Source organism: Heteronotia binoei, chromosome 17 (genome assembly GCF_032191835.1).
Source record: "Heteronotia binoei isolate CCM8104 ecotype False Entrance Well chromosome 17, APGP_CSIRO_Hbin_v1, whole genome shotgun sequence".
Classification (NCBI taxonomy): domain Eukaryota; kingdom Metazoa; phylum Chordata; class Lepidosauria; order Squamata; family Gekkonidae; genus Heteronotia; species Heteronotia binoei.
Window position 1 is genome coordinate 7,655,603 of NC_083239.1, and position 25,290 is coordinate 7,680,892.

The window sequence follows — 25,290 nt, forward strand, 5'->3', positions numbered from 1 at the left end:
TGACGACCCTGAAGCTGGGGGAGGGCCTCCAAATTGGGGGATCCCCTGCCCCCACCTGGGGATTGGCAACCCTAGCTCTCATATCCCTAGGGAAAGATTCACCTGGGAACTCTCCACACCTTGTCTAAACAAAAGATCTTGTGTAAGTAAGTAAGTAAGTAAAATTTTATTTGTATCCCGCCCTCCCCCGCCGAAGCAGGCTCAGGGCGGCTAACAACACAATGACCAATGGTACATTAATAAATAGACCACAGGGGGGGGGCACAGGGGGGACCACAGGGGGGGCACAAAGACTTTGTAACATGCAAATCCGCTCATCTTCCTACTGTACAACCCCCTCCATCACATCACTACAAAAACCATTTGCAGCAGATCAGTCTGCAATGAAGCACCCAGATGTTTGCACAAAACCCAAAGCCCTTAACTCCTGCATACTAGTTTGCATAGGTATTGCAAGCAAACAGTTTGGTTTGTAGAACAGGACTTGCTCCACCTCTAAGAAAAGCACAGGCCATGGCTAATGGCAGGATTCATTTCCTCAGTCTTCAGACTTTCATGCAAAGGGCTGAGCATTACCAAGACATGCACCAATGTCAAAGCCCCTAATCGAGTCACGGAGGACTTAATATATTCAAAGAGAGGCTACCTGTGGGAGAACAGTCCAGTGTCCAGTCCAGAAATCCAGTCCAGGTTTCCGAACACTCTCCCAAGAAAGCTACACACAGCTCTGAACTGGAGCCAAGCCTCCTACCCCGTGGAGCTCATTCACCTGCAACTAGCAGAGAAAAGGAATTTCCTCCCCACTTCCTGGATTACCAGATTCCCCAGGGCAGCCGAGCTGTTTCAGGCCTTTGTCCCCACCCACCTCATAAATGGGTCCAAGCCTCACCCCTCCCAGAGGCTGGAAGAACTTGCTGCGAAAGGGCAAGCCTCGGCCTATCCTGCCCACACCTGTTTGGCAGCCTCTGGATCCCTCTGTCTACATGCATCTCCATGCGCTCACGCATGAACGATACTCAGTTGCCGCTGTGCATTTTGCAAACTGTATGAATGGGCCCCCAAGGTAAGATTGCTGCTCTACTCTCCCCCAAATCGGACAGTTTATCCAATATGCAGAGTCTGAATTCTGAACCCTTTCCAGTCCTCTTCCACCTGGGTTCTGCAGCAAGGCGATCAGAGCTGTGGTCTGCGACAAGCCACACAGTCACCGGACTAGAAACTTCAAGGTGCTGCAGTAAGTGATGAAGAGAGAGCGTTAGAGAAGAGGCCTGCTCTGCCACGTGACCTCCGTGCTGCTTGTTTGCTCAGGAAAAGAGAAGCGAGGATCAATAATAGGAACGGCATCTTAAAGACAGGCCAAATTTATTTCAGCATCAGCTTTCAGGAATCAGAGCTCACTTCTACAGATATACAAGACTGGACATCTATCTGGCAGGCGCATTTATACTAAAAGATACAAACAACAAAACAATGGGTGGGGAAGGGGAGGTCAATAAGAAAGCTCCCAAGTTCTTGCAAGAGATCAGCCACGCCCACCCACCTACATGCACATTGAGGGGCATCAGCAGGGCTGGCTGGATTGGGTCTCAGGCCTTCCACTAAGCTAGTTTGGTGTAGTGGTTAAGTGCATGGACTCTTATCTGGGTGAACCAGGTTTGATTCCCCACTCTGCCACTTGCAGCTGCTGGAATGGCCTTGGGTTAGCCATAGCTATCACAGGAGTTGTCCTTGAAAGGGCAGCTGCTGTGAGAGCCCTCTCAGCCCCACCCACCTCACAAGGTGTCTGTTGTGGGGGGAGAAGATATAGGAGATTGTAAGCCGCTCTGAGTCTCTGATTCAGAGAGAAGAGCGGGGTATAAATCTGCCCCCACCTCACAGGGTGTCTGTGGTGGGGGGAGAAGATATAGGAGATTATAAGCCACTTTGAGTCTCTGATTCAGAGAGAAGGGCGGGGTATAAATCTGCCCCCACTTCACAGGGTGTCTGTTCTGGGGGGAGAAGATAGAGGAGATTGTAAACCACTCTGAGTCTCTGATTCAGAGAGAAGGGTGGGGTATAAATCTGCCCCCACCTCACAGGGTGTCTGTTGTGAGGGGAGAAGATATAGGAGATTGTAAGCCGCTCTGAGACTCTGATTCAGAGAGAAGGGCGGGGTATAAATCTGCAATTCTTTTTCTTCTTAATGCTACCACCATGCCACTTGAGATCCAGTGGCTGGGCACTTAGAGGGAATCACAGCTGTGGCAGATGTTTTATGGAACTTGGCAGGAGCTGGTCTGGGGGTTCAACGCATCACAGTTGAATACAGGCATACAATGCATTTTTTTATTTATCTCCCCATAGGGTAACCAAAGCAACTTAACATATTATTCACCCCTCCTCCATTTTCTCACAACAACAACCCTGAAAGATTGTGACTGGCCCAAGGTCACCCACCAAGCTGCCATAATAGAGTGGGGGGATCAAACCCGGGTCTCCCAGGATCCTAGCCCAACACTCTATTCACTATGCCATGTCAGCTCAGAGGGATCTTTGTAACACTTATGACAGCCCTATTCTCACACCAGCAAAAACATACATGCACAAACACGCAGGCCATTGCTTCTCTTTCCTCAGCAAGAGCTTGTCTTGCTTCTCAAGCAGGCAAGCTGTTAAACTGACGCCCCACTGTTTCCTCTATTGTCAGGAACGTTCAATAGTGTATTTAATCTCACGAGAGATATGGTTGCATTTACTACAGAACTCCTACAATTCAAACACATTAAGTGACATTTAATATCTTGATAAGCAGTTATGCCCAAGATAAAAGAGGGAAGCGATGCAATGCCATCTGGCATTTGGACGGCCCCCAAAAGAATTTGTTCAGCCACAGCCTGGATCATTGCACCAGGTCTTTTTTTGAGCAGGAACGCACAGGAACACAGATCCAGCTGGCTTGGCATCAGGGGGTGTGGCCTGATATGCAAATAAGTCCCTGCTGGGCTTTTTTTGTACCAAAAAAGCCCTGTGTGAAACAATGGTAACCCTAATATACAAATGAATTCCTTCATTGCACAATTTAAAAAGTGATCAGAGGAGATACTTCTATCTCCACCCCTTTCCCTGGTGGTTGCGGCACCGTCAAGATCATGCCCTGCGGAGAGCAGTGGATTGGCTCTCAGATCTGGCTGGGTCTCCTAGCTTTGATTTGTGGAATCATCTCACCAAAAGGTACACAAACCTCTCACTGATATCATAACTGGTAAGTCCAGAGGGGGAAGACACTGGGGGTTATGCATTTTTTTACATTAAAAAAAAAGTTCCCTTATCCTGAGTCAGATCATGGATCCATCAAGGTCAGTCTTGTTCACTCTCACTGCCAGTGGCTCTCCAGGGTCTCAGGTGGAGGTCTTTCACATCACCTAATAATTGACCCTGTTAACTAGCAATGCTAGGAATTGGAACCCAAGACCTTCTGCATTCAAAGCAGATACTCTACCACTGAGCCATAGCCCCTTCCCTATGTATGCATGAAATGCCTTCAGCTGACTCAGATCCTGGGTCTATAGTCTACTCTGAGGAGAAGGAGAAGAAGAGACTGTATTTATACCCTTGCCCTTCACTAGCTAAAGGAATCTCAGAGCGACTTACAAATCTCCTTCCTCTCCCGACAACAGACACCTTGTGAGGCAGGTGGGGCTGAGAGAGCTCTCTCAGAACTGTTCTTGAGCAGAACAGCCCGGAAAGAACTTGTGGCTGACCCAAGGTCACATCAGCAGGTGCATGTGAAGGAGTGGGGAATCAAACCCGATAAGAGTCCATGCACTTAACCACTACACCAAACTGTATATCTGACCAGCTGTGGCTGTCCAGGGGCTCAGAGAAAGGTCTTCCACATTTACTGACTGATCCTTTCAGCTGGAGATGTCAAACATTGAAACTGGGAACATCTAGTTGCAATGCAGGTGCTCTGCCACTCTACCACAGTTCTTCTTCAAGAACGGCATCCAGATGTTGCAGTTCAGTGAATATTAGTCCCAAAACCAGGGTCCCCATGAACTCACCTTGAGAGAGTCCATGAGGAAGAGCATCCCTGGAGAGCCAGTTTGGGTGGAGAGCCAGTTTGGTGTAGTGGCTGTGTGCGGACTCTTATCTGGGAGAACCGGGTTTGATTCCCCACTCCTCCACTTGCACCTGCTGGCATGGCCTTGGGTCAGCCATAGCTCTGGCAGAGGTTGTCCTTGAAAGGACAGCTGCTGTGAGAGCCCTCTCCAGCCCCACCCACCTCACAGTGTGTCTGTTGTGGGGGAGGAAGGGAAAGGAGATTGTGAGCTGCTCTGAGACTCTTCTGAGTGGAGGGCGGGATATAAATCCAATATCTCCATCTACCTCACAGAGTGTCTGTTGTGTGGGAGGAAGGGAAAGGAGATTGTGAGCCACTCTGAGACTCTTCGGAGTGGAGGGCGGGATATAAATCCAATATCTTCATCTACCTCACAGGGTGTCTGTTGTGGGCAAAGAAGGGAAAGGAGATTGTGAGCCGCTCTGTGACCCTTCGGAGTGGAGGGTGGGATATAAATCCAATATCTTCATCTACCTCACAGGGTGTCTGTTGTGGGGGATGAAGGGAAAGGAGATTGTGAGCTGCTCTGAGACTCTTCTGAGTGGAGGGTGGGATATAAATCCAATATCTCCATCTACCTCACAGGGTGTCTGTTGTGGGGGAGGAAAGTAAAGGAGATTGTGAGCCGCTCTGAGACTCTTTGGAGTGGAGGGTGGGATATAAATCCAATATCTTCATCTACCTCACAAGGTGTCTGTTGTAGGGGAGGAAGGGAAAGGAGATTGTGAGCCGCTCTGAGACTCTTCGGAGTGGAGGGTGGGATATAAATCCAATATCTTCATCTACCTCACAAGGTGTCTGTTGTAGGGGAGGAAGGGAAAGGAGATTGTGAGCCGCTCTGAGACTCTTCGGAGTGGAGGGTGGGATATAAATCCAATATCTTCATCTACCTCACAAGGTGTCTGTTGTAGGGGAGGAAGGGAAAGGAGATTGTGAGCCGCTCTGAGACTCTTCGGAGTGGAGGGCGGGATATAAATCCAATATCTTCTTCATCTTCTGCCTTGAGGAAAGTGAGTGAAGCAGATGCAAGGGTTCAGTAAACCCATGTCCTGTTTATAAGCAACCATGACCTCTCCCCCTCCCACACACCAAGCAGAATCAAAACAAATAAGACTGAGGTCTCACCACAGCCCCAGAGATGACAAGGTTGTGGCCCTGTCTCTTCCCCCACTAGAAAACACCCAGAGGCGTCTCAGCCACAGCACAGGGAGGATAGAAGGCAGGATGTAATACTCTTGAAAATACAACAGAAAAAAACCCAGCTGCATGGAAAAGAAGACTGGCTCTCTGACACACTAAAAACACACCTGCTGTGGAGCACACCTTGGGCAAACAGAGCACCCTCTGCCTCATCCCTTGGAATTGAGCTCACAGCCATTCAGTGTTACCATTTTTATTTTCACTCATCTTCTACAGAGGCTTTTAAAATTGGTTTGTTTTAGTACGCCGCTTTGGAAATTGGCATCAAAAAGCAATACTTTAAAAAAAAAACCCTAATTAAATACAATTTCTGTCACACTTTTATCTGCCCCTTCCACAAGGAACTCCCGGCAGAATACCTGGTTTCTTACTGGCTGACAGGCTTTAATGGAACCTCCTGGATTTCCTTCTGCAACTCTGATTCTGGGTAGCCCTGTGTAACACCACAGAAAGCCCAGCAAAAAGGTGGATTCTTTGCTTAGATCTGTAAATTTTATTTTATTTATACTCCTCCTTTTTCCCCAGGAGGTCCCCAAAGCAGCTTACATCATTCTCTTCTCCTCACTGCGAAGTAGGTATTCAGGAACACATTTTATTATGTCGCTCACAGTCCTAAAGTGTGGTTTTAAATTTTGTTTTTTTTATGTTCTTTATGTATTCTAATTTATGCATTTTTGCTATGGTATAAACCACTTTGAGTTCTGTAAGGAAGAAAGGCAGCTAATAAATGTTTTAAATAAGTAACTAAACAAAAACAGGTTTGGCTGAGAGTGTGTGATTGGCCCAAGGTCACCCAGCCAGTTTCCACGGCGGATGGGGTTGAACGTCGATGCTAGTCTGACACTCTTATTATACCGCACTAGCTCACAAGACCATCTGGACAAATTGTTTCAGCCACACTGGTATGGGTTTTTATCATTTCTTCTTTGGATGAGGTCATCGGATCCTGCTAGGTTATAGCAAGCTGAAATTTAGCTTTTTTGTTTTGTTTCAGAAATACCAGCCACTGTTAGGGAGAAATCAGGACTCCTGCACCTTTAATAGTTGGGGCAAAGTTTAGCCTGCTTCGGCTCTACTTAGGATTGCACTGTACATTGTATAAACTCCCATCATCGATACACCCTTCCCTGGGGAACTTCCCCACCAGGGATTAACAGGGCCCGGCAAACAAAGCCCAGCTTGTTTCCCAGTTCCGTATTTTCAATTGGACCCCATCTTTCCCATATGCCATCAGCAAAGGCAGCATCTCTCCACTCCAAGAGGGACAGAATGTGCGTGCACCTTACCTGCTCAGGTGAGGGGTCCTTACTCCGCAGAGGAGCCGTGCGTTGATCACAGGGCCTGGACTCTTATTGCTTTGGAAAAGCAGAGGCTCTTTTTTTTTTTTTGTCTCCCTCCTCCTAACTCTTCTGTGTTTTCAAAGTCTTGCAGGCAGCTGGAGCAAGGCTGACTCAATGCAGAGAGGAGGAAACACCAAAACCACAAAGCTGGTGGGAAACCAGGGCCCGGAGTAGCAGCTGCTGGCCGGAGTGGAAGGTGCTAGTAGCCGCTGGAGCACAGGTCATGCAGTCGTGGACAAGTCAAGAGCCAAGCAACGACACTCAGCGCAAGAGATCAACAATGCCAAGCTAAGAAAGCTCACTGGCAGATAGGGTTGCCAAGTCCGATTTAAGAAATATCTGGGGACTTTGGGGGTGGAGCCAGGAGACTTTGGGGGTGGAGCCAGGAGACATTAGGGGTGGAGCCAAGATCAAGGCTGTGACAAGAGTAATTGCTCCAAAGGGAGTTCTGGCCATCACATTTAAAGGGACGGCACACCTTTTCAATGCCTTCCTTCCATAGGAAATAATGAAGGATAGGGGCACCTTCTTTTGGGGCTCATAGGATTGGACCCCCTGGTCCAATCTTTTTGAAACTTGGGGGGTATTTTGGGGAGAGGCACTAGATGCTATACTGAAAATTTGGTGCCTCTACCTCAAAAAATAGCCCCCCCCCAGATACCCACGGATCCATTATTTTTTATGGGAATAAATCTCCCTAGGGAATAATAGAGTTCCCAGCAGACAGCAACCCTAGCTGTGACCCAGGTAGTTAAGAATTCTTCAAGAGCAGGAGAGCAGAGGAAAACTTTTGCTGTCTTTGTGTTTCTTCACTGGTATTTTCCCCCAAGCTATTAATCCTTGTTGAGTATAGGGTTGCCAATCCCCAGGTGGGGGCAGGGGATCCCCCGGTTTGGAGGCCCTCCCCCCCCTTCAGGGTCGTCAGAAAGCGGGGGGAGGGGAGGGAAATGTCTTCTGGGAACTCTGTTATTCCCTAGGGAGATTTATTCCCATTGGGAATGATGGGGAATTGATCTGCGGGTATCTGGGGCTCTGGGGGGGGCTGTTTTTTGAGGTAGAGACACCAAATTTTCAGTACAGCATCTAGTGCCTCTCCCCAAAATATCCCCCAAGTTTCAAATAGATTGGACCAGGGGGTCCAATTCTATGAGCCCCAAAAGAAGGTGCCCCTATCCTTCATTATTTCCTATGGAAGGAAGGCATTGAAAAGGTGAGCCGTCCCTTTAAATGTGATGGCCAGAACCCCCTTTGGAGTTCCATGATGCTTGTCACAGCCATGATATTGGCTCCACCCCTAATGTCTCCTGGCTCCACCCCAAAGTCCCCAGATATTTCTTAAATTGGACTTGGCAACCCTAGTCACAGCCATGAACAGAATAATGAAAGCTGTGGGCCCATTCCATCTTATGAGCCCATAGAATAGAATGGCCTCCATACCCAATTTGGTGCCCTCCTCTGGCGGTGCCCGGGGCAAGCGTCCCCACTGCCCCTCCCTAGATCCGGCCCTGCTTCCCACCTCCATTTTATCTTTAAAACAAGCCTGCGAGTTAGGTTAGGCTGAAAAAGCAATCGAGAGGCTCAATCTCACTCCTATTGCTTCACATTTCTGGGCATAATGACATAATGTGTTGGGGATTCCATTTAGGGTCAACCTTGTTTTAACTCGCCAGGCACGCAGGAGCCTAATTTGAATTGGGATCGGTGCATGAGGAGGAGAGGGCTTTAAAGCCTCCTACCATCATTTCCCCCCAATCCAAAACTGCTGCGGGGGAGTGCTATTCGCCATATTGTGCAAATGTATTTGTGTGCATCTGACACTGGGCAACTAGCAATCCCCTAAGGCTATTTTTGATTGAAAGAGCAGAATGGGGACAGACGCACACACCCGTACCCTGACGTTCCAGCTCAAATCAAGCCCTCCTGTACATGGTGAGTTGACTAAACCCTGGGAGCTCCTCCTTACACAAAACTCCCAGCCTATCATACAATCAGGCCCTCCCTGAGGACTTGGACTTGCTTCTCCCAAATCCTGCTCAGCTCCTTCAGTAGGGTTGCCAATCCCCAGGTGGGGGCAGGGGATCCCCTGGTTTGGAGGCCCTCCCCCCACTTCAGGGTCGTCAGAAAAGCGGGGGGAGGGGAGGGAAATGTCTGCTGGGAACTCTGTTATTCCCTATGGAGATTTATTCCCATAGAAAATCATGGAGAATTGATCTGCGGGTATCTGGGGCTCTGGGGGGGCTCTTTTGGGGGGTAGAGGCACCAAATTTTCATTAGAGCATCTCGTGCCTCTCCCCAAAATACCCCCCAAGTTTCAAAAGGATTGGACCAGGGGGTCCAATTCTATGAGCCCCAAAAGAAGGTGCCCCTATCCTTCATTATTTCCTATGGAAGGAAGGCATTGAAAAGGTGTGCCGTCCCTTTCAATGTGATGGCCAGAACTCCCTTTGGAGTTCAATTATGCTTGTCACAGCCTTGATTTTGGCTCCACCCCTAATGTCCCCTGGCTCCACCCCCAAGGTCTCCTGGTTCCACTCCCAAAGTCCCCAGATATTTCTTGAATTGGACTTGGCAACCCTATCCTTCAAGTATTACACCACACTGGCCTTTTCTTTGGAAGCAAATGCTACTGGCCTTTAGAGGATAACTTCTTATTTAATGTATTTTAATATATTGAAATAATTTTAAAAAACACACAGAGACACATGGGCTGCCGACAGACTTATTGTGAGTTATGAGGAAATCCGTTCCCCAGATTCCACTAGAACATACAATAGCGCCATCTAGTGAGGAACGCTAGCTGTGGTCCTACTCCCCACTTTACAACTGACTGTCCGCTTCTTGGCAGTGCATCTCTGTGCTAGAAAAACCTTCACAGGCTGGTTCTCCATCAGTCATAGATGTGTAATACACACACACTTGTTGAGAGTTAAAACCACTGGGCAACTCTATACTTACTTGGGTCTAAAAGTACAAATAATATTTTTTTTTCTGCATTATTTCCAACAATCCTGCTGTGGAATCCTGTGCAGTTACTGTGGTCTAAACTCATTGAAATCAAAGGAGTTTGAGCTGGAGTAGCTCAGCATAGGATTGAGCTATAAATCATGCATTTTGGACTTCATTCTTCAGCTGCAACCAGTTTTTAATCTTACACATTTTTATTCCCCAATTGTGTTTTTAGCTCCTGAAACTGGGGGCCTTGGGTTTCTCAAAACTGGACTTCAGATTTTCGGATCTGACAGATTCAGAATGATACCTGATCTTTCATAATTGCCTAACTAACAAAGGGAGAATATTGGCAGGTGATATGACTGAGCTGAGGCAGGGGTTGGGGCATCTTTCCTCAGAGGAAATGCTGAAGAGCCTGAGATTTTTCAGTTCCGAAAAAAAGAAAACTAAGGAGGATGTGAAAAAGGTTTATAAATTTTTGCATAGGGTGGAGAAAGTGAAAGAAGAAAACCTTTTCTCCCTGTCCCATAATAACGTAACTTGGGGGCAACACACCAAAATGCAGCAGGTTGGTACTCATACTGTCAGGATTCTTCGCTAAATGCAAGCAAAACTAACACCCTCTTTGCAGCGTACAATTTGCCAACTCATACCTTGCATGTACTTATATAGAGCTGATTACCCATTGTAGAATTACAGAGGGGAGGGAGGAGAGGGGTGAAGGGATGGAGATTTTTTAATTTAAGCATTCTCCTTACATTTAAAGTGCTAAAAGGCTGGTGGCCGAACACAGCATATTGTAGGTAGCATATGTTGTGTCATTCCATCTCTTATCAGACCTACTGCCGTAGCACTGGTTCTGCTTTTGTTGTGCCAGAGCTGTCTCCTGTTGAAAGTGAATGATTTATTGTCAATTGATTTTTACTGTATTAATGACTTGTTTTCATTAATTATGGAGCCCCGTGGCGCAGTGGTAAAACTGCAGTACTGCGATATGAACTCTCTGCTCATGACCTGAGTTCGATTCTGGTGGAAGCTGGGTTCAGGTAGCCGGCTCAAGGTTGACTCAGCCTTCCATCCTTCCAAGGTCAGTAAAATGAGTACCCAGCTTGCTGGGAGGAAAGTGTAGATGACTGGGGAAGGCAATGGCAAACCACTCCGTAAAAAAGTCTGCCGTGAAAATATCGTGATGCGACTTACCCCAGAGTCGAAAACAACTGGTGCTTGCACGGGGGACCTTTTCTTTCCTTTTATTAATTAATTATTGTGATGTTATTGTTGTGAGATGTTGTACTCCGCCCTGAGCCTGTTCGTAGGATAGGGCAGAAAAGAAACCAACCAACTAAATAAATAAATAAAAATAGGTCCTTCCAAAACATAAAATTGGGGGCAGGGGCAGACAGGAGGCTGTCCGGCCCTGAAGGGGAAGACACCCACTCACCAAGGCCTATGGAAATGTTGATGGAGCATTCAACCAGCTTTCAGAATGAGGATGGAATGTCAGAAGGGAGACAGGAGGTCAATTCAGGTCTGCCTTGTGCAGAAGGAGTTCAGTTTTGTCTGAGGGAGACAGCAGTGAGAGTTCAAGGTCTGGCTCAGAAAAAGAGCAATGTATCGTGTAGCTCCACTTGGTAGTGTGGCAGAGTGGTTAAGTTCTATCTCTGAGAGAGAACAGAGTACCCAGTTATAAAGCATGTACCTAATAAGGAGGAAGCATTATACCGTTTAATCTGACTCTTGGGAAAGGGCAGGCTGGTTTGGGTGGGTTGTGTGAAAGGATCAAACCTACAGACTAGTCAGTAAATGTCTGTTTGTGCTTGAAAGAACATTCAAACTACTATCTGATGCCATAATTAGTTAAATGCGCCTTGGCTAGGTTTCTCCTTTGTCTACCTGGAGATCTGTTCTTTGAAACCAACTTGTAAATAAATAAATAAATCTTGTGTTAATATACAATGCCTGCCTAGGGTTGCCAATCCAGATTTTCTGTAGAGCATCTAGTGCCTCTCCCCAAAATACCCCCCAAGTTTCAAAAGGGTTGAATTCTATGAGCCCCAAAAGAAGGTGCCCCTATCCTTCACTATTTCCTATGGAAGGAAAGCATTGAAAAGGTGTGCTGTCCCTTTCAATGTGAGGGCCAGAACTCCCTTTGGAGTTCAATTATGCTTGTCACAGCCTTGATCTTGGCTCCACCCCTAATGTCTCCTGGCTCCACCCCCAAAGTCTCCTGGCTCCACCCCCAAAGTCTCCTGGCTCCACCCCCAAAGTCTCCTGGCTCCACCCCCAAAGTCCCCAGATATTTCTTGAATTGGACTTGGCAACCCTATGCCTGCCTCATCAATCTCCATATTCTATTTGCTCACCACAAAACTTATCTCATGACAACAAGGCCTATAGACTTGCTACCTGGTAGCAACTGGTAACTGAGGGGAATAACTGGTAACTGAGGGGAAGGTTGATAATTTAAGGCTGTGTTGGTTTCCTCGGTCTGTAGAAAAGGCCTGTCACAGGGGGGACTCTCAGGCAGTGTTCATTGTTATGAAAATAGAGTTCGACCCGCTTTCCTCTATAAATATTGAAGGGTGTACAGGCATTCCACATTCTCCATCCTCAAGGATTAAGAGCTTGGGGGAAACACCAATGAAGAAAGGCAAAGAAGGCAAAAGTTTTCCTCTGTTCTCCTGCTTCTGAAGAATTCTTAACTACCTGGGCTGCAGCCCTTAACTGAATAATGAAAGATGTTAATGTTTCTTGCACACAAACCGGGACACTCAATTAGAATTAAGCCATGGTTTTAAATCCTTGCTTTGTTGACAAATACACACACACACACAAGGCCCAATTTGTTAAATTGTCTGACATCTAAAGAAATTAGAAAATCTTCAAACTAGGGTTGCCAAGTCCAATTCAAGAAATATCTGGGGACTTTGGGGGTGGAGCCAGGAGACTTTGGGGGTGGAGCCAGAAGACATTAGGGGTGGAGCCAAGATCAAGGCTGTGACAAGCATCATTGAACTCCAAAGGGAGTTCTGGCCATCACATTTCAAGGGACGGCACACCTTTTCAATGCCTTCCTTCCATAGGAAATAATGAAGGATAGGGGCACCTTCTTTTGGGGCTCATAGAATTGGACTCCCTGGTCCAATCTTTTTGATATTTGGGGGGTATTTTGGGGAGAAGCACTAGATGCTATACTGAAAATGTGGTGGCTCTACCCCAAAAAAGAGCCCCCCCCAGAGCCCCAGATACCCGCAGATCAATTCTCCATGATTTTCTATGGGAATAAATCTCCATAGGGAATAACAGAGTTCCCAGCAGACATTTCCCTCCCCTTCCCCCGCTTTCTGACGACCCTGAAGGGGGGGAAGGCCTCCAAACCGGGGGATCCCCTGCCCCCACCTGGGGATTGGCAACCCTACTTCAAACACAATCTTGAAAGCCGTTAGTCCTGGCTCCAAACAAGGAGAAGAGAAAAAGAATGTGGTGCGTGAGGCTTGTTCACATTACAAACAAATTGTGGTTTAGATATGATGTTGGCAGGGCATTTTTTGTAGCAAAAGCCCAGTAGGAGCTCATTTGCATATGAGGCCATTCACCCCTAACATCGCTATTGGTTCACATGGGAATTTTTGTAGCAAAAGCCCAGCAGGAACTCATTTGCATATCAGGCCACACCCCCTGATGCCAAGCCAGTCAGAATTGCGTTTCTGCTAAAAAAAAAAAGGTCCTGGATGTTGGAACAGTTAGATAGCCATTTTCATCTAATCAAGTTGGGCGTTAGAGAACTGAAAATCAGTGTTACCTATATAACCAAAAGGAACTTCTATAACCCTCTTGACCAAACCCAGCAGCTATGTTATATTTGCCTTTATACATTAAGAACTTCTGCTGTAAAATGTATCTTTTGCAGGCACAGATGACCCTGGAGTGCGGATGACCCTTTGCCAGTTTTCCAGGCCTCAAAAAAGATTTAAACATTTAGAGCCATAAACAGTAAACAAATCCTTTTAATTAGGGTTTGTAGAATCTTTCGGGATCAAGTGCCGTGTTCTACTGGAGAAAGTTTTCCTTCCAGACGTTTCATTCTCAGCTGCGGAGAACATCCTCAGTGGTGTTGCAGTGGCGTTGAGGATGTTCTCCGCAGCTGAGAACAAAACATCTGGAAGGAAAACTTTCTCCAGTAGAACACGGCACTTGATCCCGAAAGATTCTACAAACCCTAATGATGTTACCAGCCGTGAAAACCTGAAATCTTTGATAAATCCTTTTAATTTAATTGTTTAAAAATGTTACATCACCAGTTTAGAATCCTGGTTTATAGGGAGAAAACATTGTGGCCAATGGTAGCTCTCCAGATGTTTTTTGCCTACAACTCCCATCAGCCCCAGCCATTGGCCATGCTGGCTGGGGCTGATGGGAGTTGTAGGCAAAAAACATCTGGAGAGCTACTGTTGACCACCCCATAAGCAAAAGCCTCTGAACTGAAAAATAACTGTTACTTTTCCCAATATTGACATTTTTGTTCCTGGTCTGCACACAAGGCTGACTCCAGAGGACATTAATAATAATAATAATATTTTTTTTATTTATACCCCGCCCTCCCTGCTGAAGCAGGCTCAGGGCGGGGACTACCATGTTAATTGTACTTAAGGGGGGGGGGGGGGAACAGCAGTGGAACTGATGATTAGCATGTGAGCTTTTATAAACTTGATCTTTTATAAACTTGTGAATATTTAAACAATGAACACATTAAATAGTTTATTAAACTAGGGGGAGCTATTTGTGAGTTTCCTGCACTGTGCAGGGGGTTGGACTAGATGACCCTGGAGGTCCCTTCCAACTCTATGATTCTAAACAAAATTTAGCTCCCTATTCTAATCTGGAATTAAAATCCAGAAATTGAGAATTTATTTATTATTTATTTATTACGTTCAACTTATATCCCGCCCTCTCCGCAAGCGGACTCAAGGCGGCTCACAACATCATGTCAATATAGTTAAACCAATAAAACATATAAAACCATAATTTACATATTTCAATTTTTAAAAACATATTACAATTTTTAAAACCATTCTATAGTGCTGCATCCATACAATATAGGCGGTATTGAATTTCCGAACAGCGATCACCAACATTCTATGTGATGTCCGGTGGCAGCCGTCTTTCCGTCAAGCATCGAAGGCCTGCTTGAACAATTCAGTCTTACAGGCCCTGCGGAACGCAGACACATCCCGCAGGGCCCTTATGGTTTCCGGAAGGGTATTCCAAAGCTCTGGTGCTGCCACCGAAAAAGCCCTAGATCTTGTCACGCATAACCTGGCTTCTTTTGGTCCGGGGGCGGACAGTAAGTTTTTTGCCCCTGAATGCAGTGAGAACAACCTGTAAGTGCCCAGGCCTTCATATTCAGACCTCATGGCAACTTTGGAGCTTGATTCAAGGTTTCCCAAACCAAGAAGTTTTCAGTCTCACTCTGTGCACCAAGGAAGAGGGGAGGGAATGCACAATTATGACAACCATCTTACAGGCATGCCTGCCACAGTCAGATCTGTTGTGTGGACTGACTGCAGTCATTGTGATAAAAATGAACCTCCTTCTCACCCTCCTTCAGTGGTTTCAGATGGTTTAGCCCCAACATTCAGCTTAGATCAGCCTGGATCCAAACACCAAAACTTCCTTGCTTGGTTCCATCAACGGTCTTAACATATGTGCTTGGGGTTCCCAGCTCCAGCTTGGGAAGTTCCTGAAGATTTGGACACGGTGCCGGGAAGAATAGAATTTGGGGTAGGGAGAGAGCTCAGGGGATGTGTGATGTCACTGTAGGACTTCCCCTTCTACTGCTCTACGGTATAGCATAGACTCTCCCCTCTGAAGCTGCCATTCCCTCCAGGGAGAATGAACGATGTAGCCTAAAGACTAATAATAATTCCAGAACTCCAGGCCCTACCTAAAAGCTGGTAACACTACATATGCCACACATTTCAAAAGGTAGTGAAATCCAGTGGTTTACCCAAGAACAAGCCGTCAGGAGACAACAACCTCTTCCACAGGGCTGGTTCACAGAATGTTGCTGTCCCAAGTGATCAGCCCATCAAAGGCTTGCATTGGATCAGGCAGCAATAGCAAGCCAGTCCCGTTGCTTCTTCTTGCAGCTCCACCTAGAGTTGCCAATCCCCAGGTGGGGGCAGGGGATCCCCCGGTTTGGAGACCCTCCCCCCGCTTCAGGGTCGTCAGAAAGCAGGGGAAGGGGAGGGAAATGTCTGCTGGGAACTCTGTTATTCCCTATGGAGATTTATTCCCATAGAAAACCATGGAGAATTGATCCACGGGTATCTGGGGCTCTGGGGGGGGGGCTGTTTTTTGGGGTAGGGGCACCAAATTTTCAGTATAGCATCTAGTGCCTCTCCCCAAAATACCCTCCAAGTTTCAAAAAGATTGGACCAGGGGGTCCAATTCTATGAGCCCCAAAAGAAGCTGCCCCTATCCATTATTTCCTATGGAAGGAAGGCATTGAAAAGGTGTGCCGTCCCTTTAAATGTGATGGCCAGAACTCCCTTTGGAGTTCAGTGATGCTTGTCACAGCCTTGATCTTGGCTCCGCCCCTAATGTCTCCTGGCTCCACCCCCAAAGTCCCCAGATATGTCTTGAATTGGACTTGGCAACCCTACTCCTGGCTCCACCCCCAAAGTCTCCTGGCTCCACCCCCAAAGTCCCCAGATATTTCTTGAATTGGACTTGGCAACCCTAGCTCCACCGGCTAGAAGGAAATGGCTTAGTGGTATCCTAACCCCATAGTGGTGCCCTGAGCACATGGCCTAACAACAGTGCCTGCTCCTCCATTATCCCAATCCCACCTCTTTCAAAGGGACTGGGCACATACGAACTAGTCAATTCATAAGAGCCCAGCATCTTCAAAGGAAATGGCATAAAAACCAGCAGTAAAAACCCTCCAAAGAAATGCACACACAGAGATTCTGCTGGGTGGACTGGTGTTCCCCAGCCGTTTTGACAATCTGTATCAAAGAAAATAACACATCTGTGAAAACAATCAATATATTCATATTGCATACAAATCTCCTAACATACATCAACTGTAAAATGAGCGTGCAGCTAGATCAGTTTGAGATTAATGTAGAATGTGGCTATGTTGAAGACTTATGTAAGGTTTGTTTTTTAAATTGTGACGAGGGGAGTTCTTCTCTAGTACAAAATATATACAAATATATTCTAAATTTTGATTTAGGACTCTGCAAAACAGCATGGAAAGAGTTTTATTATGTATTTTAGAGTAAACAGAATTAATCTGTGAGTCTTATTTCCATTATTGCATATTTATGATGTAAGATATATGTGTAATATGCATATTTCCATTGTTTCTACAGATGTGTCAGTTCCCTTCATAAAGTTAACACTGCAAGATGGTAGGAACACCAATCATTACAGCAGTCATTTATTGTATGCAAAAGGGATTTGCTATATGTGATGGAGATACTCCTGCCCGGTAAGACAGGCACGCCCCACCCCCCAGGACTGAAAAATTGCTTTCAAGATCTTGGTGATCCATAATACAGATGGGGATGAAAAAATGGTCTCCACAGTTAACAGGCTGAGGAAGTGAAAGATCATCTTTCCACAAACAGTAAGAGCCCCGTGGCTCAGAGTGGTAAGCTGCAGTACTGCAGTCCAAGCTCTGCTCATGACCTGAGTTCAATCCTGTTGGAAGCTGGGTTCAGGTAGCCAGCTCAAGGTTGACTCAGCCTCCCATCCTTCCGAGGTCGGTAAAATGAGCACCCAGCTTGCTGCAGGGAAAGTGTAGCTGACTGGGGAAGGCAATGGCAAACCACACCGTAAAAAAATTTGCCATGAAAATGTTGTGATGCGACGTCACTCCAGAGTCAGAAATGACCCTGGAGGTCCCTTCCAACTCTATGATTCTATGACTGGTACTTGCACAGGGGACTACCTTTTCCCCCACAAACATTTACCAGAATATTTCTCCAAGAAAGCTTCTGGCTTCAGTTCCCTAACTGATTTACTCAGTAGCTGAGCATGTTGGCAAAAGGTTTTAAAACTCCTATTTTAACTTCCTAAATATTTTTGCACATCTTGACGACATACATTTATGCACAGAGATATTTACTCCCAAATCCTTGTGGCATGAGAAGGCAGTCTTTAATCTGCATATGTCAGCCTTTGATCTGCAAAATCTCACAGGCTCCCTTGAAGACAAACTGTTGAAACCCAACAGGGGGTGATCTGGGTTACAGTACTGCAAATGTTTCCCACATCCCTTCTCTCTTTTGAGAAAGCTGTCCTTGTGTCAATCTTCCATCACACAAAGCCTGGAATTAATGGATCCCACACACTTATTTACAGCAGGCTGGAACCATTTAAGACCATCAACGCTGCTGTAAATTGGTAACTTAAGAGGCTGTTCTGCCAGCAAGGTCAGCCAATAAAATAACATGGCTGGTTCTCTCTCTCTCTCACATAATTTGAGCACCTCATCCAACCCCAAGTATTTTGGGGCCTCTATCCCAGACTGGAAGCTTGGCCTGTCAGGCACTGTTTCTAGTGAAACTTTGCTCAAGGAGCAGTACTTGCCAAATGTCCAGCTCATCACCTCTCAGTGACAAGAAGAAGAAGAAGAAGAAGAAGAAGAAGAAGAAGAAGAAGAAGAAGAAGAAGAAGAAGAAGAAGATGATGATGATGATGATGATGAAGATGAAGATGATGATATTGGATTTATATCCCGCCCTCCACTCCGAAGAGCCTCAGAGCGGCTCACAATCTCCTTTACCTTCCCCTCCCCCACAACGGACACCCTGTGAGGTAGATGAAGATATTGGATTTATATCCTGCCCTCCACCCCGAAGAGTCTCAGAGCGGCTCACAATCTCCTTTACCTTACTCCCCCACAACAGACACCCTGTGAGGTAGATGAAGATATTGGATTTATATCCCGCCCTCCACCCCGAAGAGTCTCAGAGCGGCTCACAATCTTCTTTACCTTCCTCCCCCACAACAGACACCCTGTGAGGTAGATGAAGATATTGGATTTATATCCCGCCCTCCACTCCGAAGAGTCTCAGAGCGGCTCACAATCTCCTTTCCCTTCCTCCCCCACAACAGGCACCCTGTGAGGTAGATGGAGATATTGGATTTATATCCCGCCCTCCACCCCGAAGAGTCTCAGAGCGGCTCACAATCTCCTTTCCCTTCCTCCCCCACAACAGACACCCTGTGAGGTAGATGGAGATATTGGATTTATATCCCGCCCTCCACCCCGAAGAGTCTCAGAGCAGCTCACAATCTCCTTTCCCTTCCTCCCCCACAACAGACACCCTGTGAGGTAGATGAAGATATTGGATTTATATCCCGCCCTCCACCCCGAAGAGTCTCAGAGCAGCTCACAATCTCCTTTCCCTTCCTCCCCCACAACAGACACCCTGTGAGGTAGATGGAGATATTGGATTTATATCCCGCCCTCCACCCCGAAGAGTCTCAGAGCAGCTCACAATCTCCTTTCCCTTCCTCCCCCACAACAGGCACCCTGTGAGGTAGATGGAGATATTGGATTTATATCCCGCCCTCCACTCCAAAGAGTCTCAGAGCGGCTCACAATCTCCTTTCCCTTCCTCCCCCACAACAGACACCCTGTGAGGTAGATGAAGATATTGGATTTATATCCCGCCCTCCACTCCGAAGAGTCTCAGAGCGGCTCACAATCTCCTTTCCCTTCCTCCCCCACAACAGGCACCCTGTGAGGTGGGTGGGGCTGGAGAGGGCTCTCACAGCAGCTGCCCTTTCAAGGACAACCTCTGCCAGAGCTATGGCTGACCCAAGGCCATTCCAGCAGCTGCAAGTGGAGAAGTGGGGAATCAAACCCGGTTCTCCAAGATAAGAGAGCTATGCCTGACCCAAGGCCATTCTAGCAGCTGCAAGTGGAGGAGTGGGGAATCAAACCCGGTTCTCCCAGATAAGAGTCTGCACACTTAACCACTACACCAAACTGGCTCTCTATAACAAATAACAAGACACCTCAGATGCCAATTTCTGGGGCCCCTGGAGCTTCCTTAGCACCCCGATATCTAAAGGATGGAGGACAAAACCCTCAAGTTGAAGATGGCAATGCCTGGTCTACACCATGAGGGGGATCATTGATCTCTACAAGATTGCTGCAATCCGCAAAACTGGGAACCCCAATTTGCATAGCATCCACAAATCATGCATCCTCTTCTGCGCAAATCTTCCTCTGAGAACTGAGCTCGGGAACAGCCAGTTTCTGAAGCCATGTGTTCAGAATACTGATTGTCTGGCCACTGTGACAGTCATGAAGCCACTCCCCTCCTTCTCTGCCCATGGCAGTGTTTATAAGACACGTAAAACAGGCTGGCTTTTTAAAATGCGGCACTTTAGAAAAGTTTTATGTGAACATGGTCGCTCGATGCCTGGGTGATTTCCCGCCCCCCTTAAAGCCCTGGAGCTTAACAGAAGGTGTAAAACAAAGAAATGAAAAGCAGCAAAGAATACACCCAAGCAAGAAAAAAGAAAAAAAAGCTTCTGCTCAACATGCTTGTTCTCTGTGTTCAGGAAGGTTTGGGCACGGTGCAGCATTTCAAGAAGGGATTCTCACACTTGAATTATGAAGTGACACATTCATAGAACAAAGAGATTCTGCTGAATGGCTGAATCAGGTCTGAAGGAGGTCTAAACACACCTGAAAAGAAAGGGCTGCCGTCTAGGCCAAGCAGGAGGAAGTGAGAGGAGAGACAAAAACTGTCTCTTTAAACACAGCCAGAACCTTCACAATTAGTGCCGCCCTTTCTGATCTTTCTGGGGAAAGGGGTGTGGGGGGGAGCAACAATAGGGAATTCCTTGGCCAATGAGCCCACCTTCCTGGGGCATCTCATTAGCAACTGTGTAAAACAGGACAGTAGACTAGAAGGACCACTGGTCTAATCCAGCATGTTATCTTTATTTTATTTTTTTTTAATTTATACCCAGCCTTTCTCCCCAATGGGGATTCAAACATCTTACAATGTTCTCTCCTCCATTTTATCATCAGAACAACTCCATGAGATAGATTAGGCTGAGAAGGTGTTAATGGCCCAAGGCTGCCCAAGCAATCTTCCATGGGACAAGTGAGGATTCAAACCTAGGTCTCCCAGGTCCTAGTTCAGCACTCTAACCACTACACCACACTGATGGCATGCTATGTTCCCTTTCCTTCCAGTTATTTGGCCATGCCTGAAACATTCACCTGAAGAAGAAACACATACCGACTTCAATACCATGAATGCACCAATTCTCATACAATTAATGTTAGCCTTCAAGGTGCTGTAAGACTCTTGGCTGCGTTGGCTATGACAACCTTCCATGCATAAGCACCAGAGTTTTCCAAGAACAAACAAGATAAACCATTGGTCCACAGAACCAAGGGGAAAATGCCCTCTTCACTGATCTTGAAAGTCAGATGGGAAAAATCCCCAGCACCTGGTCTCCAACAAGCCTAAAAATCTGGCACTTGAGAATTTGGATGGATTATTTCATTCCTGTGCACTGGGAGAATCTAAAAGGTTGAAGTCTGCAGAACGCTTAGGTGTGAGGACTATACAATGAGACTGGAGAAGGGCTATGGCTCAGGGGTAAAGCTTCTGCTCTGTGAGCAGAAGGTCCCAGGTTCAGTCCTCAGCATCTCCATTAAAAGCATCTCAGGACCAGATGGGCAGAGAAAGGTCTTTCCTAACCAGGTCGTGGAGAGTTACTGCCAGTCACAGTAAACAACATTGAACTAGATGTTTTTATTTATTTTATTTTATTGATTTGATTTATATCCCACCCTACACCACCGAAGCGGGCTCAGGGTGGCTCACAACATAAAGGTTCTAACAGTAAAATTCAAATTTTAAAATACAATAGCAATATACATAATTAAAACATTAAAATCAATACATCAATCCAACAATGTGCTATCTATAGACTTCCTTCAGTATTTTGGTACTGGTCAGTTATAGGCCAACCGGAAGAGGACTGTCTTATAGGCCCTGCGGAACTGTCCAATATCCCGCAGGGCCCTGACCTTTTCTGGTAACTGGTTCCACCAGCAAGGGGCTGTGATTGAAAAGGCCCTGTCCCTGGTTGACTTCAACCGGGCATCCTTTGGCCCAGGGATTACAAGGAGATTTTGAGAGCCAGATCGCAGTACTCTCTGGGGAACATATGGGAAGAGACGGTCCCTAAGGTAGGCAGGTCCTAGGCCATATGTACTTGGTCTGACTATGTGTAAGGTGGCATCATACATTCATCTGAGGTTCCTCAACTTTGAATCAAGAACCTTAACTGCGGCTCCTTGTAAGGCCTGGCATTTTGCTGTGAAAAAGGCAGACTTTGTTGTTGTAAGGACAGACGGAGTTTGTCAGATTCCCTAACAGAAACAAGACCCCCTCCCAATGCAAAACAATCACCAAGAGAAGTGTTATATGTCCAACGCCAACACTTGTGCAATATGGCGATCATAATCTCTCTCATAACGATAGTGAGACTCTTCCAGCGAGTTCTGGCAAGTATGTCTCTTGCTGTTCACCCACATCTTGATACCTTTATGGTTTAGATAAAGCACAAAGAGGAAAATGACACCGATGACTCCAAGGGCCACGCCCAAGGCGGCATATGAAGTCTGAAAAACATTTTCTCCAGCTTGGCTGGAGTGGCACTCCAACTCTGACCCTGCCTGGTCCAACAAGGAGGTGTTCTGCAGTTCCTGAGGGAAGACACAGGCCAGTTTGTCCACATCAGCCACCTGCCAGCTTTGGTTCAACCAGCTCACCAGCTCCTCAATGTCACAATTGCACACAAAAGGATTGTCCTTGAGGAAAATACGGAGGTGTGGCTGCCTCCGGAACACAGACAGTGCTTCTCGCCTCAGAGTCTTGAAGGCATTCAAGGTTAGGTCAAGGAACTTGAGGTTAAGGCCAGAAAAAGTGGAATTCTTAATGTCCACCAAGGAGTTGTTCCGCACGTCCAGGTGCCTGAGCTTGTGAAGGCTAGAGAACATGCCTGGTGGCAAGTATACAATCTCATTGCTGGTCAACTCTAGCCTGGAGAGGTTCTGGAAGCCTCCTTGGGTAAGAGCTGTCTCCACGGAGTGGATAGCAGAAGAGTTGTACAGAGAATGGCTAAGATTTAGCTCCTGAATAGAGTTAGCCGTGGCATTGAAAGCATCAGGGTGAACAGTAAATAGGAGGTTGTTACTCAGATCCAGGTAATGTAGGCTTTGGAGGTTGCAGAATGCCTGGGAGTCCACCGTGCTGATCCTGGAGAGATAAAACAGACCAGTCTTCAATAGTTAAAAAAAACCTCCCCATGCAAAAATCCATCCTGCAGAAGTCCCTTTGGGTACTGGAGACCAATCCACAGCAGCACTCAAGGAACACAGAGCAATGGCTCTGAGCTCCGTCCCTCTTACTGTAGACCTTTTAGACATCTTTCATGTGGCCATGTTTATACTGCTACATATTGTTCTGGTAACTGTGGGGGGTGTTACAGAATTGTGCTTGGTGGGGAAAATCCAGATGGAGAGAACTTTCTCTCTTTCCCATAAGAAGTTGCGGACACCCAAGAGCTTGACAGGCAGTCCATTCAGAACAGAAGACAGGGTGCTCTTCACACAAAACAGAATTACCTAATGGAACTCTACCAAAGGGGGTTAGGCAGGCCTGTAGCTACAGGGAGCCTGTGGGGCCCTGCCCCCTGACTTCCTGTTTGGTGCCCCCCCCAACCTACCCTCCCCCCCTTTCCCTGCCACCATCTTGGGGTGAAAACTGAGAGTCTGGGGTCTGCCCCTCCCTCCCCCACAATTTAAATTGCACAGGAGGGGTACCCAGGAGCAGCTGCTGTCCCCCCCCCCCACAACATTTAAAGGGCCCACCGAAGGGGCAACCCCTGGCCTCTCAGCTTTCACCCCTGTGGCCCCTCGAGCAGTGGCGGTGGCTGGGTGGGCAGGTCATGCACCCTGAGTAATGGTAGCGGTGAACAGAGTAGAGGAGACACTAAGTGCCCCCCAACTTTTCTAGGAGAGCCAGTTTGGTGTAGTGGTTAAGTGTGCGGACTCTTATCTGGGAGAACCGGGTTTGATTCCCCACTCCTCCACTTGCACCTGCTGGAATGGCCTTGGGTCAGCCATAGCTCTGGCAGAGGTTGTCCTTGAAAGGGCAGCTGCTGTGAGAGCCCTCTCCAGCCCCACCCACCTCACAGGGTGTCTGTTGTGGGGGAGGAAGGGAAAGGAGATTGTGAGCCGCTCTGAGACTCTTCGGAGTGGAGGGCGGGATATAAATCCAATATCTTCACTACCTCACAGGGTGACTGTTGTGGGGGAGGAAGGGAAAGGAGATTGTGAGCCGCTCTGAGACTCTTCGGAGTGGAGGGCGGGATATAAATCCAATATCTTCTTCTTCTTCTTCTACATGCCCCTCAGCTTTTAAAATCCTGGCTATGGGTCCAAGGTTAGGCAAACTCACGGAAGATAGATCCACGCTGAAACTGCCTTGCCCTAACGTCCAGGGACCTTGCCCGTTTCCCTTAGGGTAGTTACAAAAGCTTTTGCTGGGCTTTGCTGCTGCTTTGGAATAACAGCAAATTTGAGACTCTGAGCGAAGGGCAAGGTATAAATCCATTCTCTTCTGTCATTCTTCTCCTTTGCCCTGCCTTTCCGTTTTGAGTTTGCGAGCACGTCAGCAGGGCCTCCGTTTCATTACTGTGAGTCACTTTGGAGAAATCTCTCTCAAAGCAGGGTATCGATACAATGCAGAAATAAACACAGGCCATGCGTCAGAAAAGCAGCCGCCTTTCCCCAGACACCTCCTGCATGCACCTAAGAAAGCCAACCAAACGAATCTGAACCTACACGGGACTTGCTGCAGCTGCCCCAGGCAATGCAGCGGGAGGTCAAAAGATCACTGGAGGTCAGAAGGGTCTTCAAAACGGGATGTGCTGTAGACCTCTATGCAATTCTTCCCACTGGCAGGAATTTGAGAGGGCATCAGTCCAGAGCCTTTGCTGCCAGCACAGGCAAGCTTGTTACCATGGCAATGCCCGCATGCCCACATGAAAGGCAAGAGAGCACAGATTGTACAGCGCTTGAATGGATGAATGTCACACAACCCAGCAAGCTTCCGTAGCAAAGCGGGGTTTGGATCTGGGCCTCCCAGATCCTGATCCAACACTGTAACCGCTACACTAGTTGGAGCTCTCAAAAGCAGAAGTTTTAAAAGGATGAAATCAACATTTTGTTTCAGTTCATCCCTTTGCGTTTCCCGGCTGCCCCGTTGAGATGGAAATAATTTGTACACACACACACACAGCCATCCCCAATTCCCTGTTTCCAGAACGCTTTACCTGTTGTTTGCCAGGGAGAGCGTAACCAGACTGCGCAGCCCCTGGAAGTCCTGGCTACCAATGCGAGTTATCTGGTTCCTGGTTATAAAGAGGTTGCAGGTATATCCTGGAATGCCAAATGGGATAACTGTCAGCTCCTTCTGAACACACTTCACGGTACGGGCTGGTTCTGAGCACTCACAGGGGAATGGGCACAGATGGCAGGGCAGAGGGGCAAGAAGCACGAAGAGGAGACCCCAGGAGCTCAAAACAGCACCAGCGGGGTCCTGGAGGGTCATTTCCCAGATGCCTCCAATTGCAAAGAAT

General features: G+C 47.2%; 2 protein-coding genes across 2 annotated transcripts in view; both read right to left on the bottom strand.

Moving 5' to 3' along the window:
• Nucleotides 1–6,804, bottom strand: part of SYTL1 (synaptotagmin like 1) — a 60,485-nt gene extending 53,681 nt beyond the window's left edge. The window contains exon 1 of the mRNA XM_060257608.1: nt 6,589–6,804. The gene's annotated coding sequence lies outside the window, so the exon portion shown is untranslated. The remainder of the gene's footprint in view (nt 1–6,588) is intronic.
• Nucleotides 6,805–21,987: 15,183 nt separating this feature from the next.
• On the bottom strand, nt 21,988–25,290 carry LOC132586095 (trophoblast glycoprotein-like). The gene is made up of 2 exons (XM_060258041.1): nt 24,985–25,290; nt 21,988–22,904 (listed from the first exon to the last, which is right to left on the bottom strand). Exons 1-2 carry the CDS (start codon nt 25,260–25,262, stop codon nt 22,067–22,069), a joined length of 1,116 nt encoding a protein of 371 aa, XP_060114024.1. The 5' UTR covers nt 25,263–25,290; the 3' UTR covers nt 21,988–22,066.

Coding starts and splice junctions, on each gene's coding strand:
- LOC132586095 (XM_060258041.1), bottom strand. CDS start 25,262: ATGACCCTCCAGGACCCCGCTGGTGCTGTTTTGAGCTCCTGGGGTCTC. Junction 22,905..24,984: donor CTCTCCCTGGCAAACAACAG/GTAAAGCGTTCT, acceptor TTATCTCTCCAG/GATCAGCACGGTGGACTCCC.